Here is a 22,186-nt window from a genome sequence, read left to right on the forward strand (position 1 = left end):
ATTTCTGAATAATATAATTATGCTCTTATTTTCCCTAGTCACAAGAAATATGATACTACCATCACATTCTATTTAAAAAATGTGATAAGTTGTTGAAGCTAGAAACAATCACAATATCACTTGTTTATTGTTTTCTGCTGCCTAAACTGGACTGCCTATAGGCTAAGGCCTAGTAGATATCAATTTAGGGAAACCAAAGTTTAGGGAGCACCGAAATTGAAAAGATTTCTGACAAACACACACAAAATAGAAAAATAGTAATGTCTCATCCTGTCAATCAGTGTGCCAGTTCAAGGATTAAATAAAACTTCACAGAGTTGTTGACATATAATAAAAAGGGACGGTGCTGTACTTAAAATTAGAATGTATATAGGGTGAAAAAAATGGCCCAGAGTTGAAAAATCACAACTGTAAATCTTCAAATGTCAAAGAAAAAAGAAACAAAAGGACATCATTTTTGAAATTCTTAGCAAACTCAGAAGATGAGTCAAACCATAAGAGACGCCAGGATATGACTTTGCCTAGAGTGCCAAAACGTCTATAACCAGCCCTGGCCTAAACAGATATGTGAGTAAAGAAAATTATTTAAATGTATTACAGCTATTTGATCTGGGTTGCCTGCTGGATGGCACAAAAGTTTCCTACGTACATCTCTTTATTTTCATCTGCTGGTCATCCTGATTTTTGAACCTGGTAGCCCTTATATGCATCCTCATCAGTTAAGAAATAAAGCAAAACAAGATTGTAATACACAATATTTTGTGCCTGCATTTAATATCAAGGGAATTTTAGGTGAATTTCTATTCTACCGCTTCTTTGCCCTTACTGGCAAATTCGCAGTGTTTTCCTTCTACATTGTAAATCCAAAAGAGAAAAACCAACTTTATTTATCATATTAACATGTATCTGAACAGCTTCCTTAAATTGACTGTTATATTCAAAGAGCAAAATTTGATCATTTTTTCAATTCATCTCAATGCAGTAATATAGAATAGAATAGAATAGAATTCTTTATCGGCCAAGTGTCATTGGACACACAAGGAATTTGTCTTGGTGCAAATGCTCTCAGTATTCATAAAAGAAAGGATACATTCGTCAAGAGTCAAGAATCATAAGGTACAACACTTAATAATAGTCATAGGGTACAATAAGCAATCAAATCATACTAGGAAACAGTCAATATAAATCATAAGGATACCTAACACAGAGATTTAAAACTAAACCTTATTGTGTCCCTTTTTAATATTTTCCACATTCTTTAATTATACTTTTTAAAGATGTATTCACATTAAAGTATAGCATTTCCCATATCACATACAAATTGTCACTTGGGAGCAAATAACAAAAGATTGTTTTATTTCATAGAGAATACTAAAGTGCATAATCAATCTGACTTGATTACTCAATATTCAAATCCAGAGTTACTGACATGATTACGCTGGCCACATACAAAACATTGTCCACTTTTTTTTTCAGAACTAAGTCTTTAAAATGTTTTATAAGGTGCCCTGGGATATATTTGTTTTGAAATCTGATTTAATAATATCTTAAATTAAATAAAGAAAAACAAATCTTCCCTTAAAACTAAACAGTTTAGCCTTTCCAAAATAAAACTTACCTGGTTAATGTAAATGGAATTTTAAGGCTAAATCCTTGGATTTCTCCAGTGCTCCACTGGCTGAAGTTAATTTTTGCTTATTTAAAATAAATATTTACTTATTTAAAAACATTTTTGTCCTGCGCTCAGCTGCTGGCAGAATACCTTATATGTAGTAAAAAACCCAACCACCTTGGCCTTCAGGCTTCCAATTTATAAAAGCACGTTGCATGCACATATGTTTTTAAACACCCATAGTGACAGAGAAGGGGAGGAAAAAGAGGCACGAATTCCAAGTATTTTCTATGGGGTAAAAATATCTAAGTACATTTCAACTTGAGTACATAACTTAAGTAAACAAATACTTAGTTTATTGTTCACCTATTTTAGCAAAAATAATTCTTTACATTATTTTGATGAAGAATAATCTCTCAAAAGATGCATTTTTTCTAATACAAGCGCCATCGTCTTATTTCATTATTTGACCTGATATAAAAATTACTAGAATCAAGTCGATTAACACTTTTCCTCCTCCTCCAAATTTCATTACTGCACTCCATAAATTGGTGAACTCCAATTGCATGGCATCCTAGCCAGCCCAGCCAATGATAAGAGATATTGGGGGTTGAGGGGTTCTTGGTGCCCTCTGAGTTTGCTTTTTTTTCTTGCAGATGTTTCATTACCCTAAGTAGGTGACATCATCAGTACTAGTAAGAAGTACTGTTTGCTGTCAGTTTGTATTCTAATGTCTTGTATGTCTGTGTGGATGGGGGTGGTCTGAGGGATTCTTTGTTTGGGCTGTTCATTAATGGCTCTTTGTTGGCCAACCAAAGAATCCCTAAGACTGCCCCCACCTACCCACATAGACAGACAGGCAAGACACAAAAATATAAACAAACAGCAAGCAACACTCCTTACTAGCACTGATGATGTTATCTAGTTTGGTAATGAAATATCTGGGGGAAAAAACAAACCAAGCTCAGAGAGCACCAAGGACCCTTCATTTAAATCCTGAGCTACAAATATTCTCCTTTATTGATAATGGGGGTGCTAAGATGGCAAATGCTAGAGAAGACTCTTGCAAGTCCCTTGGACTGCAAGGCGATCACACCGGTCAGTCCTAGAGGAGATCAACCCTGACTGCTCTTTAGAAGGCCAGATCCTGAAGTTGAAACTCAAATACTTTGGCCACCTAATGGGAAGAGCCTAATTCTGGTAAAGGTTGAAGGTAATAGAAGAAGGCGATGACAGAGAATGAAATGGCTGGATGGAGTCACTGAAGCAGTAGGTGTGAGCTTAAATGGACTCCAGAAGATGGTAGGGGACAGGAAGGCCTGGAGGAACGTTGTCGATAGGGTTGCAATGGGTCAGACATGACTTCACAACTAACAACAACAAGATGGCAAACATTTGGAGCTCCCACCCCCTTACCCCCCATTTGAAGGCCAATTATATCCTTAAGAAACTATATTATATGCATTGAATTATATACACAATAATTAAATATATAAAGAATTTTATAAGGTAAGCTCTTTTACCTAGATACTTTTGAAGTCATTTTTAAAAGGGTTAATACTTTATGGCTGATTGTGAAGTCAAGAAAGGAAATACCCTTCTTTCCCTGTTCCTGTTCCTCCTTATGGCAAATGAACCTGTAATAATAGAATATATCCAGCTTTTTCATTTATCATCTTAATGGCTCTTTAACTTTGTTTTCTCTCTTTCTTATTGCAGTTGGAAAATATCCTCAGTGTTATCATCACAACACCCTTTTCCTTGGAACAGAAGGTCAGGTAACAAATTAAATAACCAATCTCATGGTTTAAAGTATATATATTTCAGTTTTAGAAAACTGTGGAAAATAATCAAGTGACTAATTAAATGCTTGTGGAAATAATATGAAATAAATATAACAGGGTTTCTGGATAAGAAAAGCTATACTCCTGATCCAAGAACATACTTTAAGTGAAAAAAAAAAGTACTGCAACAGGTGGGTATGGTTTGTTCAAAATACTTCAACAGATTGGCATGGGGTAATGACATAAAATGTACATTCAAACTGACTTTTGGTAATGAATTTAACAGTTTAAAATGGTGGTGGGAATTTTGAAAACAGAGGAGTGTTTCTTCAAACAGAATTCTACACACACACACACACACACACACACATTTCATTCTATTTCATCTTGTCAATACATTGTTGAATCCAAAAGTCTAGCAAAATCTTTCTCTCTCCCTCCCGACCTCTCTTTTTCCTATATCTCTAACCCATGCAAATTTTATATCAAACTGTATATGGCTTTATCAACACTCTGAATTGGCCTGGAAACCTACTGACAGTCAACTCAGTGGTCTTAAAATCAATGTTTCTCTGCTGTAGTGAGATTGTGCCAATGACAGTCTGGGCACTGCATTCTGTACCAGTTGTAGCTTCCAGGTTATCTTGAAAAGAAACCACATGCGGAATTACAGTTATCCAACCAATGGATGATAAAGGCTAGCACTGTCACTAGGACACTGCAACCAATGCTGGGCAAACCCGCTCCCACCCCAGCCATGGTTTCCATCCACTGATGAAGAAGCATCCATGAATCTCCCAAATTATGGACCACATTTAGGGGGCGAACAATCCCATCTTGGGACTAATGTTACCAAATTACTTACATGTATGTAGTGAAACAGAAATTCCAGCTTCATAGGGATAATGTCCATCTACAGTATATCTCCCATGACTATCCAGTCCTTAACAGCCACCAAACACCAGTTCAACAGTGTCTCCAGTTCAGCCGGCAATGGGTCATCAATGTATTCATGACACTTCACCCCACATTAATAGGCGACATCTCCCAGCAATTTCATAAGGATGCATTAACTTAGGCAAATTAGGATTCATAATATTGGGAAGCTGCAACATGGGACCTTAAGGTTATGTTCTAAAGACTAACGTGGCTTTAAGGAAAAACAAAGGAACTTTATACCACAAATCTCCAATACTATACTACCTCCACTATTTCAGTACCTCAAGACCAAATATTTATAGATAATGCTTTGTCTATAATCATTGATTAATCATATAATAGTATAATAATTAATTGTACCACTAATTATTGTACCACTAATGACCACTAATTTACTGATTCATTGAACTGATAGAGATTTAATACTGTATCATTATCTAGTCTATTGATTGATTGATTGATTGATTCTTAGTAATAAGTTGATTGATTGATTTTTAGTAATAAGTAAACTTACTTTTGATTTGTTCTCTAACTTATCAATTAACATTTATTAATTACCAACATTCATTAAGTAACTGTCTACCTATCACATTAATTAGCTATTGTAATTGTTTAGTGTACTATTGTCATTGATCATGCCAGCCAGAAACTCCAGAAACTCCAAATCCTCCACTATCAAACAACAACAACAAAATAATATCTCTACCAATGACCTTCCAGACTCCTGTACATGCTTCAGATGTCTTAAAACCATCAACGAAAGCGAAAATAACATCAAATGTTACCTATGTGACAATCAAGCCCACCTTGCCTGCTTAAACTTAAACAAAGACCTAGCTGATCTCCTAAAAGCATCAGATACTTTCCCTTGTCTATGTCCATCATGTTTTCCTAAGCTAAACAAACCAAGTACCTGCCTGACAGAGTTGATAGCATAGAATCACTCATGCACTCAATAGAAAAATGCTTAGCAACATGTTTTGAAACAATTATACAAGAAAGCCTAATTTCTCTTGAAAAAAAAATACAGCACTGATAAGCGACTACCTATCAGCTCAAAATCAAATCTCAACCCAACAACCACTACCGCAACTACTTCCTCAACTACAATCACAACTACAACCAAAAATAACCACCAAACCACAAGCATAAATAATTACTATCCCATCAAATAATTCCACAAATGATATCTCCTTACTCATCAGAGACACCATTGAACGTGATCAGAAACATCCAAATGCCATCTTATTTGGTCTTGAAGACACCAATTAATCAGATGACATCACCAAAGTTCGTAATATCATAAGCAACTCAAATACAACGAACATCTCTCCTGAAGATATCATTGAAGTAACCAGAGATGGCTCTGAGTCCAAATACAATGATGGCTCCGTGGCCCCAAAATTTTGTAGAGTTGTTTGCAAAAATGAGTCCAGCAAATGCATATTCATTCATACAATAAACGCCATTTCAAAAACCAATCCCAACCACAAAAAACTTTGCTCAAGACCAAACTTATCCATACTGCAAAGAATCCGCTCCTGTGTACTCCGCAAGGAACTCAAAAGATGTCCAGACAATGGAGAGAAGGATCTCTACATTGACTACCATGCTGATTGTATCAAAAGTAAGTCACACAACCCACAACTCCACATCCAACCCTACCTCATCCAACCCACCATCACTCAAAACTAGGCACGCACACCCCTAACTACTTCAATTCCAACTACAACTGTCCTTAAATGCAAGCTACTCAATGCAAGAAGCCTTGTGAATAAAATACCTGAATTTCTCCTCTTACTAAATATGGCTAAATTCGACATCATATTTGTCTATGAAACATGGCTCAATGCATCTCTCCCTGACTCCATTACCACAGTAAGAGACTATCATGTTTACCGATCAGATCGTGAAATCCATAGAGGAGGTGGTGTTGCTATCTTCTATAAAAAGTCCTTACATCTAAAAAACATTCAAGTTACCCAAGAGCTTGCTCTTCCTGAGACCATTGTCTGTGAACTGTCCTTAAATATCACATTTCGATTCTTACTATGTTACAGAGCACCTGATTATGACATCGAACATGCAAACAAGCTAAATTCACTACTAACATGGGCAACATCCTGCCCACACTTTTATCTTTCTTGGTGACTTCAATCTACCTCACATTAACTGGACCCGAAACGAATGTAAAACCAAACCCATACATACAACCTTCTACAATGCTGTAACAAACCTGGGACTGGAACAACTAGTAACCAACAATACTAGACTTAACAACTGCCTTGATCTCATCTTCTGCAATAGTTTGAATTCAATTTACGGAATACAAATTAAAGAACCCTTTTCCAACAGTGATCACAGCATGATTGACTTTTGTCTCAACATACGTCCACACAAAAATCAACACAACTATGTGATCCCCAGTTATAACTTCAAAAAAGGCAACTATGATCTTATAGACAACGATCTCTCATCCCTTGATTGGCAATTTCTATTCACTGGATGCAATACTGTTGAAGACCATTACAACGTATTTTTACTTGAAGTCAAAAGAGTCATCAAACTATATGTACCAATAACAACTCCAAAAACCAGAAAAAACATATTACCCATAACAATAAGGAAGCTTCAATCCAAAAAGAGATCACTTTGGCGGAAAAACAAATCTGGTCATGTTGCCAACTTCAAAAGCTGATACAAAAATTTATGCCACCAGATAAAGACTGAATGCACCAATTATCACATTAAACAAGAGGAAAACCTTCTACACATCAATTCCACCCATGCTTTCTACAATTTTGTAAACAACAAACTAAAAGACTCAAGGTCCATCCCACCCCTGAAAGGACCTAATGGTAAAGACTGCAATGACGACCCTATTAAAGCCAACCTCTTTAACACATTCCTTGGCTCAGTATTTGCAAACAGCAATGGATCATGCCCAGTATTTCCTAGTTGAACCACAGAAAACTACAATGATCTAATACATATCGATTTTATAGTAGACAATGTTGAAAAAGCACTACGTAATCTAAAACCATCTCTATCTATTGGACCGGACGGAATATGTGCCTACTTCTTTTAAAAGCTATCCACTGCCATAGCTGAACCTCTAAGCATAATCTTCGAAAAATCTTTCAGGACCAGCTCCTTGCCAAAAACTATAGTCACAAGCCACAGTCATTGCCATCTTCAAAAAGGGAGACCCCAGCCTAGTTGAAAATTACAGACCAATCTTTTTATGCTATGTCACCTGTAAAGTCATGGAATCAATTATTAACCAATCCATTATCCTCCACTTAGAGACAAACAACCTCCTCTCTAATAAACAATTTGGTTTCAGAAAAAAACTACTCTGCAATCTGCAACTCTTACACTGCAAAAATATATGGACTACACAACTCGATCAGGGCAAAGCAATAGATGCAATCTACATAGACTTCTGTAAAGCCTTTGATTCAGTGGTACACGACAAACTACTCCTAAAACTAAAATCTTACGGTATCTCTGGACAACTGCATAACTAGATAAAAGCATTCCTGTCAAACGGACAACAAATGGTCAAAATTGGGAGCGTCCTATCAACCTGTCAATAGTGATGTCCCCAAAGGCAGTGTTCTAGGACCAACTCTCTTCATACACTACATAAATGACCTCTGTGATCATATTAAGAGCAACTGCGTTCTCTTTGTTGATGATGTAAAACTTTTCAACACCACAGACAATACTGCTACCCTTCAAAAAGACCTCAATTATGTATCAGAATGGTCAAACAAATTGCAACTTCAAATCTCAACAAATAAATGCTCTGTCTTACATATTGGCAAAAAAAACAAACCAGAAAATAAAATACAGGCTGAATAGTAAAACCTTGTTGATGATCCAAACTCTGTCAAGGACCTTGAAGTACTCATCTCTAATTATCTAAGTGCTAGAGCCCACTGTAACTACATAGCCAAAAAGGCATTAAGAGTTGTTAACCTAATCCTATGTAGCTTTTTCTCTGGTAATATTACACTACTGACTAGAGCATACAAAACATTTGCTAGACCAATACTAGAATACAGCTCATCAGTCTGGAACCCACATTACGTATCTGATATTAACACAGTTGAGAAAGTCCAGAAATATTTCACAAGAAGAGTTCTCCACTCCTCTACTCGTTGCAGAATACCTTATGCCACCAGACGTGAAATTCTAGACCTAGAAAACCTAGAACTATGCTGCCTTCGGTCCAATCTAAGTATAGTATATAAAATCATACATTGCAATGTCCTACCTAATGAATGAATGAATACTTCAGCTTCAACCATAACAATACAAGAGCACACAATAGATACAAACTCAAGGTTAATTGCACCAAACTTGATTGCAGGAAATATGACTTCAGCAACAGAGTGGTCAATGTCTGGAATATTCTACCTGACTCTGTGATTTCTTCCCCAAACCCCAAAAACTTTAACCTTAGACTTTCTACTATTGACCTCATGCCTTTCCTAAGAGGTCTGTAGGGGGCGTGCATAAACGCACCAACGTGGCTACCTATTGTTTCTTTTATTTTTCTTATATGTATCCATGTATTCATAACTATGTTTTTACTTATACCTATTATCTTGTAAGCAATTGACAAACCAAATAAAATAAAATAAAAAATAAAGACTTGGATAATGAGATATAAAGAGCATATATTAAATTCACAGGTGACACAAAATTTGTATCAAACACACTAGGACAGAGAAATAAAAATATGCATTTTTTGCCATTTAGGAAACAGGAACCAACTGCACAAATTAGGATAGGAGATATCTGTCTTTATAATAATACTTGTAAAAATAATGGATTACAAAGTGAATATGGGTCTGCATTATTATGTGGTTGCAAAAAGATAAATTCAAATTTAAGTTGCATCAACAGAAGCACTACGTTTAAATATATTTGTTCAACTAGATTTTTCCATTGATCAGACTCATCATCTCCCACCTCCCACTCATCATCTCCCACCTTCCAATTGTTGCTGTTATATTTTGAAAAGAATTCAAAGAGACTGAAATAATTCAGAGAAAGGCAACAAGGAAGGTCAAAGAACTAGAAACTAAATCCTGTGATAAGCAATTCTATGAAATTGGAATTTTTAGTTTTAGAAATTAGAATTTTAGCAGGAATGTTTAACCCACGTAAAATAATAGTAAGGGTCTTTAAAAAAAGTTATATTGAAGGTGGGATATATTAACTGATTATGAATCATCAAGACTGTGTTTATTCTTATCAATCACGCAAACAGATCTTCTCCATGTAATTTAACCTTAGCTTGGTCTTTTAGCTCCTCAATAATGGACCATTATTGCCATTTCTATAGATTGTCTTTTAATGTTCCTTATCTCTTTCCCACTATTATGGACTTCTCAAAAAAGAATAGAATAGAATAGAATAGAATAGAATAGAATAGAATAGAATAGAATAGAATAGAATACTTTATTGACCAAGTATGATTGGACACACAAGGAATTTGTCTTGGTGTAAATACTCTCAGTATACATAAAGAAAAGATACATTCATTAAGAATCAAGAATCATAACGTACAACACTTAATGATAGTCATAGGGTACAATCAACAATCAAATCATACTAGGAAACAGTCAATATAAATTGTAAGGATACATGGGACAAAGTTACAGTCCTACAATCACAAGTGGGAGGGGATGGGTGATAAGGAGTGATGAGAAGATTAGAAGTAATAGTAGTGCAGACTTTGTAATAGTTGAACAGTGTTGAGGGAATTATTTGTCTAGCAGAGTGATGGCATTCGGGGAAAAACTGTTCTTGTGTCTAGTTGTTCTGGTGTGCAGTGCTCTATAGCGTCGTTGTGAGGGAAGGAGTTGAAACAGTTTATGTCCGGGATGTGAGGGGTCTGTAAATATTTTCACAGCCCTCTTTTTGACTCGTGCAGTATACATGTCCTCAATTGAAGGCAGGTGGGTAGTAATTGTTTTTTCTGCAGTCCTAATTATCCTCTGAAGTCTGTGTGTGTCCTGTTGGGTTGCAGAACCAAACCAGACAGTTATAGAGGTGCAGATGATAGACTCAATAATTCCTCTGTAGAGCTGTATCAGCAGCTCCTTGGGCAGTTTGAGCTTTCTGAGTTGGCGCAGAAAGAACATTCTTTGTTGTGCTTTTTTGATGACATTTTTGATGTTAGGTGTCCATTTTAGATCATGTGATATAGTAGAACCTAGAAATTTGAAGGTCTCTACTGTTGATACTGTGTTGTCTAGTTTTGTAAGAGGTGGTAGTATGGGAGGGTTTCTTCTAAAGTCTACCACCATTTCTATGGTTTTGAGTGTGTTCAGTTCCAGACTGTTCCGGTTACACCGCGAGGCAAGTTGTATTAACCTCCTGTCTGTATGCAGATTCATCGTTGTCTCGAATGAGACCAATCATTGTTGTGTCATCAGCAAACTTCAGTATTTTAACAGATGGATCATTTGAGATGCAGTCATTGGTATATAGAGATAAGAGAAGTGGAGATAGCACACAGCCTTGGGGGGGCCCTGTGCTGATTGTACAGGTATCGGATGTGATTCCGCCTAGCTTCACTTGCTGCTTCCGGTCTTTTAGGAAACTTATAATCCACTTACAAGTGTGTTCAGGTACCGCTAGTTGGTTTAATTTACTTAGAAGAGTGTCTGGAATGATAGTATTGAATGCTGAACTGAAGTCTACAAAGAGGACCCTTGCGTAGGTATTTGGAGATTCAGGGTCTTGTAGGATGTAATGCAGAGCCATGTGAACAGCATCATCTGTCGATCTATTTGCTTGGTATGCAAACTGCATGGGATCTAACAGCGGATCCGTGATGGTTTTCAGGTGGGACAGCACTAGCCTTTCAAAGATTTTCATAACTACAGATGTTAGAGCAACTGGTCTGTAGTCATTCAGTTCCTTGATGGAGGGCTTCTTTGGCACTGGGATGATGGTAGAACGTTTGAAGCAGGAAGGAAGATAGCACATCTCTAGTGATCTATTGAAGATTCGGGTGAAGATGGGGGCCAATTGGTCAGCATAGACTTTTAAGCAAGAAGGAGTTATCTTGTCTGGCCCTGGTGCTTTTCCTGGCTTTTGTCTGTGTAATAGATCTTGCACTTCTTTTTCTGTGATCATCAGAGGTTGTAAACCCAATGGGTTGGGGTCAGTTGTAGGAGGCTTGGCTGTTGTTGGTGTGTTTGAGATGTGGGTTGTGGAGATAGGTGGCTGTAGTTTCTTTTCAAACCTGCAGTAAAACACATTCAGGTCATCTGCAAGTTGTTGATTTCCTTCTGCCTGAGAAGGAGGTTTGCTGAAGCCAGTGATGTTTGCTGGTTCATTTGTTGAGAATTGATTCTTTAACTTTTCAGAGTAGCTTCTTTTTGCTGCTCTGATCTCTCTTCTTAATATGTTTCTGGCCTGGATCTTTGTGTAAACATCCCAAAGTAAAAATAATTTGAACTTAATCATTAATACCTTGAGTGAAAATTCTTGATAAATTAGTCATATCGACCCATTGTTTTCTTGACATTGTTCCTAAATCTTCGCTTTCTGTTGGCTTTGGCTTTTGATCCTTAATAACCAGTTTTCAATTAGGAACAATACATGAAAAGCATATTCCATTTTCTACAAACTATGGTGTGAATCACTGATCCCTTTTCATCAGTGCAGCATGAAATTTCCTCTTGTTCTTAATTAAGGCAATCAAGAAATGTGTTCTATCAGTCACTGACAGGCAGTATGACATGATAATAAAAGTTAATTTTAATTACCACATACAAGTTACCGAAAGGAACTGCTTTCTGAAAGTGCTCTCTCTGCCCAATCCAGCCATCTATTGAGCTGCTGTGCTACCAGCCCCCACTACCACAAAGATCCTACAGGAAAAGGGCAGTATGGACAACCGTGGGATCTGGCAGGGTGAGAGCTGTGGACCATAAACACAAAAGTTCTGCTGTGTCCCAGCATAACAGATACAATGCCCTTGCTGACCTTAATAGGGACACTAAAGTGACAAGTCAAGGTAGTTGTGATAATGTTAACTTAAGTAAGCCGGGGATCATGGTCCTAGAAGAAGAACTTACTTTGGAAATGAGAAAGTGTGAATCAGGTATTACGCACCAGTCACACAAGAAGATCAAGGCATCCAAAAAAAGAAGCCACCTTCTGGTTGGGGACTCACTTGTAAGGGATGTAAATTTAGGAAAGAATACTGAGGTTTTGAAAGAGGTCAGGTGTCTACCAGGTGCTACTGCCAGCAGAGACAAGAAGCGTATTCTTAAGATAGTCCAGAATGCCAGCAAGGACTGTGATGTTGATGCTATTATACATATTGGTACAAATGATCTGTCCCAGAAGGATGTACTTTCTGTTCAGAAAGACTTCCAGAGCTTGGGGTATGAACTTAGTAATATGGGCTGTAGGCATATCTTTTCAGAGGTTCTACCAGTATACAGGGAACAAAAAAGGAAAGGGCAGCATGTAGCAGAGTTTAATGTGTGGCTAAAGGAGTGATGTAAAAGGGAAGGCTTTGGTTTTATTAGTCATGATGTCTGCAGCTGGTCCAAAGAAAAACTGTACAAAAGAGATAGTTTGCATCCATCAAAGAAAGGGACTGAGTTACTTGGCATTAAATTCACAGATTTCCTGGATAAACATTTAAACTGAACAGTGGGGACAGAGAATTAATGGATTCAGAACATCTCTGTCCCCAGCAACCTAAAACTAATAAGGATACCAGTGCATGCAAAATAGATGTTTGTGCAGGTAAGATTATCAACCTTGATGCCAACCAAAACCAAGCATTTAATAGTGAGTGCACTAATCAAACAGGTGGCAAGAAAGTAGGGACAGGCAGGCACAACACAGGTTATGTAGACAGTAAACACAGTGTCAGACATAAAGATCTCAAGTGCCTATATACAAATGCACAAAGTCTGGGGAACAAACAGGGTGAACTCTAACTATGAATACATGAAGGTAAATATGATATAGTTGGAATAACAGAAACTTGGTGGGATTAAACCCATGATTGGAACATACTGGTAGAAGGATACAAACTATTCAAAAAAACCAGACCCCATAAAAGAGGAGGTGGAGTTGCACTGTATGTAAAGGACCACTATATTGCTACAGAAATTCATGAAACAAAAGATGAAAACCTCCTAGAATGCATATGGGTCAATATAAAAGAAAAAAAGAATGCCATGGCCATAGGCGTATATTATAGGCCACCCAATCAAGCAGAAAAAATAGATGTCCTTTTTGCCAGCCAACTAACAAACATATGCAGGAAACATACAACAATAGTAATGGGAGACTTCAATTATCCTGATATCAATTGGAAAACTAATTCTGCACCAAGTGAGAAATCAAATAAGTTCCTAACCAACCTAGCTGACAACTTTGTTGTCTAAAAGGTAGAGGGTAAAACTAGAGGGACAGCCATACTTGACTTAATTCTTACAAACAGAGAAGAAGTGATAGAGGGAGTTGAAACTGCAGGAACCTTGGGTGAGAGTGACCATGTCATACTAGAATTCAACATAACACAAACAAAAGCAACAGAACATAATGACACCAGAACACTGGGCCATATCTAATAAAATGAAATTCAATATAGAGAAAAGTAAAGTCCTACACTTAGGCAAGAAAAACCAAAAGTACACATATAGACTGGGTGAAACCAGGCTCAATCGCAGTAACTGTGAGAGGGATCTTGGAGTCTTAGTGGACAACCAGCTAAATATGAGCCAGCAGTGCGCAGCCGCCGCCAAAAAAGCTAATGCAATCCTTAGTTGTATTAATAGAGGGATACAGTCAAGATCAAGGGAAGTACTAATACCACTCTATAAAGTCTTAGTAAGACTTTATAGTCTTACTAGAGTACTTGATCCAGTTTTGTTTACCACATTGTAAAAAAGATGTTGAGGCTCTAGAAAAAGTACAGAGAAGAGCAACCAGGATAATTAGGGTACTGGAGGCTAAAACATACAATGAACGGTTGCAGGAACTGGGCATGGCTAGTCTAGTAAAGAGAAGGACCAGGGGAGACATGATAGCGGTCTTCCAATATTTGAGGGGCTGCCACGGAGAGGAAGGGGTCAAGCTATTTTTTAAAGTGCCTGTAGGCCAGACAAGGAATAATGGATGGAAACTGAACAAGGAGAGATTTAACCTGGAAATAAGGAGAAACTTTCTGACAGTGAGAACCATCAACCAATGGAACAGCTTGCCCTTGGAAGTTGTGGGAGCGCCATCACTTGAGACTTTCAAGGAGAGATTGGACTGCCATTTGTCGGAAATGGTGTAGGGTCTCCCGCTTGGGCGGGGGGTTGGACTAGATGACCTACAAGGTCCCTTCCAACTCTGATTATCTGTATCAATAAGCAACTTAGTCAATCAGAGAATTAAATTATCACTGCTTTGCCAGGAAAACCCTTTTTGAATCAGACTAGCTTCCAATAACAGAAAAGTGAATGAAGTAAATGTTTAATACAGAGATGTTTGAAGTCTGAAATGTGCATCCCACAGCTAACACGTAATGCATTCATATCACACTCTGAGAGAGGGTAAAAGAATGGTAAAGCTTTTCACACACTGAGAGTTGTTATCAGTGATTTATTTACATAGACATAAAATATTAAAATTGGGTTGTTAATTTCAGTAGAATTTTTACCCCTGGTGTGACCAAAACACATTTAAAGAGACGAAAATTTTCCGAATGATTATACCAATAGCAATAGCACTTAGGCTTATATACCACTTCACAGTGCTTTACAGTCCTCTCTAAGAGGGTATACAGAGTCAGCATATTGCCCCCAACAATTTGGGTCTTCATTTTACCCACTTCGGAAGGATGGAAGGCTGAGTCAACCTTGACTCATTGAGAATCGAACCCTTGGCAGTGGGCAGAATTAGCCTGCAATACTGCATTCTAACCACTGTGCTACCATGGCTCATAATATAATACAAATCAATATAATTAAAATATTAAATATATAACATCTCCCAATTAATTAATTTGCTTATAAGCACTGATCAGCCACCTATTTTACATTGTGTTATGCATTGTTTTGTTTGTTCTCATATATCATTTAAACATGCATGAAAAATAGAAATTAGAGCTAAAAGTAGCTGTACAAAGAGTTCCTTTCCATGATGTCTTTTGCCATATGTATTGCCTTTCCACTTGGTCCATCAGGTTGTTTGGAAATGACCTAACATTTTCTAAGATATTTCCTAAGATACAGTGACAATTTCCTAAGATACAGTTATACAACTGAATGCCTTAATCTTTTGAAACATTTATACAAAGTCACACCCACGCTACCTGAAAAGTAGCTACTTAGTTAACTGAAAGTGCCAATTAACAGAAATACAGCAGTTTGCCCTATTAGGATAGCATATTCTTGAATTTTTATTTAACGATGGATTGCAAAAAGCAGATGTGGGAAACTGGTAAGTAATAAACAATGCATTGGAAAACCTTTGAGAGTTATAGTTGAAAATGTATGTCATATCTATGTGTTTCTTTTTATGATCATCAAATATTTTTTCTTTTTAATTCAGTTCAATTTTCTCTTCTCCTTTTAAGTAGTGTTATTATTAATATGATCTAACAACTGCTCATGATAATTTTATATGAGTTCCAAAAAACTCACACGCTCAAAATCCATTCTTAGGACACGCTTCTTCCATTATGTGTTTGTAGAGTTGCACATAACCACAATGTCATCAGTTTTCCCCCTATTCATTGACTACATTTTCACTCTGCCTTTTCTTTAGAATAGCACGATACATTCATGCAAGCATTTTCCATTTAATAAATTTGGACAGAGGAATAAATAAATAAAACACACTGCCTCTTTCCTGGAAGCATTTCAGTGTGTGCTATACTTACTGTTAAGAAGACGGAAGTCTATGAATGGGTAGGAACCACGTCGCTCAGAAAGAACCCCTGTCTGACCTCTCAGGCGTGCATCTCCTGCAAAATACAATGGAGCCAATGTTAGAGATACTGTGTCCCGCCCATCAATAATTATTTAACCCCTTATACATTATTTAAGAGTGAAATCAATTCAGAATGTTCTACATAGAAAATAAAGTTTCTAAAAGAAAAAAAAAACCCGTACAGATATATTTATTTATCTAACATAGTCTTATACTGCCATGGAAAAACCCCCAGTTCCTTTAGTACTATATACATTACAATCAAACACATAAATTGGTTAAAAATGATAAGCGCTGTCCATGAATGATGAAAAGAGTACAGTCCTGAAGTACAAATACATATGCAAATAAAGATATTTCAAAGTATAAATTATAAATTTTTCTCTTCAAACAAGGAATCCTTTTTTCAGCACCCAGGGGGTTTCCAGGGCAGACAGGATTGAGAATTCTGGATTCATTTCTTTTTAAAATCTGGGGTGGTTTCAAGAGATATGAGTCTTCCATTGACATCATGCCTTACCCTGCCAATTACACAAAATTGGTTTGGTTAAGTAAGTATACTGATTGTTATACTTACTTAAGCCTTATCCCACTGAAAACAATGATCCAAATTCCTAGTCTCTCTAATTTCAGTGACATTACCCCCTTGACTAGTCTCTCTGTGGCTTCAAGACAGAAAAGAAAGAAGAAGTGAAACCACCCCTAAAGTGTCTCAGTGATTTAAGCCTGGATGATTCTTCTTATCTGGTAGAAAATGCTATATATTGCACTATATGCTAGGGATTATAAGAACTGTAACAAGACGTTATGTTATGAACTAGGCAGCACTTTCTTTCTTTGTCTTTAGTCTAGTTTATTACCGTGTTTCTCCAACAATACGACCTCCCCCAATAGGAAGACCCAGCAGGTTTTCTAGGCATAAAATGTAATTAAGCCCCTCCCCCCAAATTTAGGCCTATTTTAAAACATGCAAAATGGGGGGAAGGGCGGAGGGACTTGCCGTTAGGAGCGCCCCGCAGGCAGCAATTCCTCGCCACCAGCTGCTCCTAATGGGCGATCAGGGCAGAGCGCGGAGAGCACCCTACTCCTGCCAAGCACCTTTGCGGCAGACCCAAGACCTTCAGCGCCCGCTGCTGTTGATTTCCCTTCTGCCCATGCCACCGCTGCATTTGGAGCTGCCACTTCCACGTTTGGAGCACCACTGCTGTTTGGAGCACCGCTGCCGTTTGGAGCTGCCGCTTCTGCATTTGGAGCTGCCGCTGCGTTGGAGCTGCCGCTTCCACGTTTGGATCACCACTGCTGTTTGGAGCACTGCTGCTGTTTGGAGCTGCCGCTTCCGCATTTGGAGCTGCCGCCGCTTGGAGCTGCTGCTTCGCGCTTGGAACCCCACTGCTGATTGGAGCACTGCCGCTGTTTGGAGTTGCCATGTCCGCATTTGGAGCTGCCGCCGTGTTTGGAGCTGCCGCTTCAGCATTTGGAGCACTGCCGCTTTTTGGAGCACCACCGCCATTTGGAGTGCCGCCGCCATTCCAAACACGGCAGCAGCTCCAAACGTGGAAGTGGCAGCTCCAAACATGATGCCGGTGCTCCAAATGGCGGCGGCACTCCAAATGACAGCGGCACTCCAAACACGGAAGCGGCAGCTCCAAACGTGGTGGCGGAATGGGAAGGAGGGAAAGCAACAGTGGCGGGTGACAAAGGACTTGGGTCTGCAGCAAAGGTGTTTGGTGGGAGTAGGGAGCTCTCTGTGCTTCGCCATGAGCTCTCTGTGCTTCGCCATGATCACCCGTTAGGAGCGGCTGGTGGCGAGGCTGCCCGCAGAGCGCTCTAGATGAGGATGCAAGGGGGGGAATTAAGTCACCCCCGAAAAGATGGCCTAGCCGTTTTTTCGGGGCTCAAAAAAATATAAGACCCGGCCTTATTTTATGAGAAACACGGTAGGAAGCTGTCAGGGAAGGCAGAAAACACTGTTGACAGATTCCCATGTCTGGAACATCAGCCCCAAACAAACTTAATATAAAGTGCAACATTTAAATTTCTGGGCTGCTTGGCTATGACTCAGTTGTCAAAGAAGAAATGCTATTAGATCCAGAACAGGAGAGTGAGCTAGGAAAGGTTTAAAACCCGTAATATTATTTCTTTCTTTTTGCCATCTCTTCTTGTTCTTCCTTTCCAGGCATTCTAATTGTCATATCTTGTCATGCCCCTGTTGGAATCTGACTCGGAGGGGAAAGCTGAGCAGCTGACGGAGTGGAAGTGTGGCTCCGTTGGCTGTGGAAGAAACTGGGGAAGGGAAAAGGCCGGCTGGGCAGAGCAGGGAAGAGGTAGAGCAAGGGAGAGGGAATTCAGAGGAAGACCCAGGCCCACCCCCTCTTCATCCTAGGGCACGCAGGGAGGAATGGAGAAGGGAGCAACGTGAGTTGCTGGGCTTACGTGGGAGGAAAGGGCCCTGATTCCCTTCATTAGCTGAAACTGGGAACACAGTGTATAAAAGAGGAAGCTGTGTATACCAAGTTGTTGGGAGCAAACGTGACTTTATCTTGTATCATCATGGCTTATCTGTGTTCCTGGCGTCTTCCCAATTGTGTAAGTTTTGCCGTGCTTTCAAGTCTGAAATTCTTTCTTTCTTTCCCTGCCAAGTTAATTATGTCAGCTTGGTTTGTTTGGATTTTTAGTTACAGTTTGTATGTAACCTATTTTGGACTGAATTTTCTATCGTTAAAGGCTATTCCTGGGAGAGTTTTTCTCCAGGTGAAGGTAACCTGGACATTGGGGGCAAAGTTGGAGATAATAAAGGAATTCTATTGCTTATTGACTGTGTTGCCTTTGTGCCACGCCCTGGGTCATCACATACCTCCTGTTTCCACCACCATGCCATCACCTCTTCCTGTCTCCTCCAGAAAAATCTTCCTCTAGAAAACTGAGGCTTACTGAGCTGGAGCCATATGCTGTCTTCAGGGCAGACTTGCTTTTGAGGGGTGCTTGGTGCTCTTTAAGCTTCTTGTGATGGTAATGATGTTACCTAGTTTGGGTAATGAAATGTCTACAAGAAAACAACCAAGGTAAGAGAGCACCAAGGACTCCTCATTTCAACCCTGACCTACAAATATTCTCCTTTATTGAAACTTGCTTTTGTTGAAAGAGGGCTGAGCTAGCTTATTCTGTGGGTGTCTTTGTGGCATAAGGGGGCACCAGTGGTGGATTAAGGCTCACTGGTGCCCTAAGCACTGACAAATCTTGGTGCCCCCGTCCTTTGTATGTACTATACAAATGAAGCCATATTCTCAACTTTGTGGTGCCCCTTTTTGGGTCTGGTGCCCTAAGCACATGCACTTAATGGTTAATACACCACTAGGGGGCACTGACAGGGCAAAAGATGTACCTGCTAGGAATTTGAGCTCCTTGATATAATTCAACCTTAGGAAACATTTTTAAGATTCCTTTTGAAGGAACCGGCTCACACACATTTAACTTTTCTATTTAAAATGGAAATTAAGTAGATTCTAATGGGCAGGACTGGAATCAAATTTTTTAGCCTTTATGGCTGTGAAAATATGCTTAAGTATGGCAATTCTTCCTAAAACATTAAAAATGAGTGAATTTGAAGAAGCTTGGTAAAAATCCTGATAGATATTAGTAGTCGGGTATATTATGTAACTTTTTTGTTCCAAGGGATGATTACCAGAATAAAAATAAAAGATGCATATTAACTTAGCTTTTCGGGATTACATACCTCGCACGGAACAGGGGGTTTGCAGAGAACATGTAGGGAGATAAAACGAAACTGCTCACTTAGCAACAGATAATGCATGGGGTTTCTATGGCAACTTTGCAGCTGGGGATACTTCGTTAAATGTTTCTAAAATGTTACATTATTGTAATGCATTTTTAATTATGTAATTAATACGTAATTGCCAGCCCTCCCTCCACCTTTTAAAATGTTCATGTATCAATATGGAGTCTGAAAGAAAAAACAATGTGACTCATGACAGACATTTTGAGAAAAAGATCCAAACCCAGTAGCAAATTCCCTGCCCAAAATCTTCTTTCAGCTGCTGTCTGCTCCCTTCCATTTTTTCAACTCTGGTGCCAGACTTGGATCTTCTCAATTGCATTAGGGAACTTGTTCTTTTCCCCTTCTGAAGGCACTCCACATACACCAGCAGTTGAAATTTCAGAGATAGTAATGAAAACAGCTTATCAGCAGCGTGCCATTTTGCCTGCTCAGCTTTAATTTAACCATTGCCCTCAGAGCCACCTTTTTATTTTTATTTTTTGCTGTCAGCACAACCAACTCAGATGTCTGCTTCTATTTCTCAACAAGACAAAAACCTGGAGCTGATAAAGATTGGGTTCAGTAAGGAATGTTATGCTACGAAAGTAGAAGGGAAGATGTAACCTTGAAAGAAGTAAAAATAAAAGAGGTTAATTACAAATCTGAATTAAGAAAGTTAAAAGAAAAATAAAGCATTACTTTAGGCTGTGATCTGTCAGAAAATAATTCAGGAAAAGAAAATCTCTTATCAGAAAGCTAGCAGAACTTTGGCCCTGGAAGAGATTAATTATGTGTGAGAAGATCATGTTGAGTTCTAAGCAAATGGCTCCCCCCCACACACACACTATATCTGTATGAAAGGAATTACATTCAATGTCCCTCTGACTAACTGTTCTATATACATAATGTACAATCCTGTTGGGCTGAAGTGGACTGTAGGACATAAATTGAGAATTTTCCCTTTTTAGGCAGTAAAGTCTTAACCACCAAAAAACATGGAAGAGCAACAGCTGGTGTGAAGGTAGTTTTGTTCTCACAAAACAGTACCACAGTACAAAGATGTGATTATAATATTTATAGCATGAATCTACCTATGCTGTACAGTTTTGTACGTGAAGAGGAGGTGCTATACTAGATTTTGCCATTCCAAAATAAATAGAATATGAAAGTTTTGGATGCACTCCTGCATTTTAGAAAAGACATTAGAGACTTGCATAGCAAAGCAGCTGGGTTACATGCCTGCCATGTATGATGTTTTTTTTTTAATTCATATGATAAATCATAGCACAAAAAGAGGAGGACAGCAGCTTCCAGAAACACTTGCAAAGGATCTTAGCCCAAAGTGATGGTCTGTATCATGAAAGTAGCTGATCAAGAAGAGAATCCTGTTCCAATAATGGATTGTCATATTCAGCAAGATAAGTCAAACAATGCCACTTAGAAAACTATGTCTTCCTTAGGTCTCTCAAATTACTAAAAAAATATATTAAAATGCCTTCAGAAAAGGTGGAAAATCTTTAAAAACTATCCTATGGATAATTTATTACTTGTATGAAATTTATGCCATTTTTTAATGGGAGTGAGGATTTTCTGAGTCACACATTGTAGCACATACTATGCACTGTGATTGTGCAGTTAAGTAAGGGTGGGATTCTACCAGTTCACACCTATTCTCTAGAACCGGTTGTTAACATTCTAAGCAGTTTGGAGAACCGGTCGTTAGAAGAAATTACTGGCCTAATCCTGTAAGGAATGCAGGAAGGAAACATTCTGGTGTTGCTTACAGAAACTTCCTCTCCATTAACCCTTATTACACTCTTGGCAGAACTAGACTTCCTGTCTCAGGAACATCTCTGGAGTTTTTCCCCCCTCCTTTGCTGGTACTTTGCTTGTATGGAGTGACCATTCAAAGTTACAATGGCACTGAAAAAAGTGACTTATGACAATTTTTCACACTTATGACTGTTGCAGCATCCCCACGGTCATGAAAGGCCAGGCGAGGAGATGGTGCCTCGATATCAGTGATATTGAGTTGGTCACACCCAGCCAATAACATGACCACCAAGCCATGTCCCCCCAGTCACATGACCACCAAGCCAC

The 22,186-nt window shown here is 38.5% G+C and overlaps 1 protein-coding gene across 4 annotated transcripts in view; it reads right to left on the reverse strand.

Moving 5' to 3' along the window:
* Nucleotides 1-22,186, reverse strand: part of PDE7B (phosphodiesterase 7B) — a 228,937-nt gene that overhangs the window by 32,179 nt on the left and 174,572 nt on the right. For all 4 annotated transcript variants that reach the window (XM_087971167.1, XM_087971152.1, XM_087971144.1 and 1 more), the window contains one exon: nucleotides 16,262-16,345. In XM_087971167.1, coding sequence (XP_087827293.1) covers nucleotides 16,262-16,345 — 84 coding nt within the window. The remainder of the gene's footprint in view (nucleotides 1-16,261; nucleotides 16,346-22,186) is intronic.

Source organism: Notechis scutatus, chromosome 1 (assembly GCF_049901735.1).
Source record: "Notechis scutatus isolate UNSWTSFEM ecotype Mainland chromosome 1, rNotScu1.2, whole genome shotgun sequence".
In the NCBI taxonomy this organism is placed as follows: Eukaryota; Metazoa; Chordata; class Lepidosauria; order Squamata; family Elapidae; genus Notechis; species Notechis scutatus.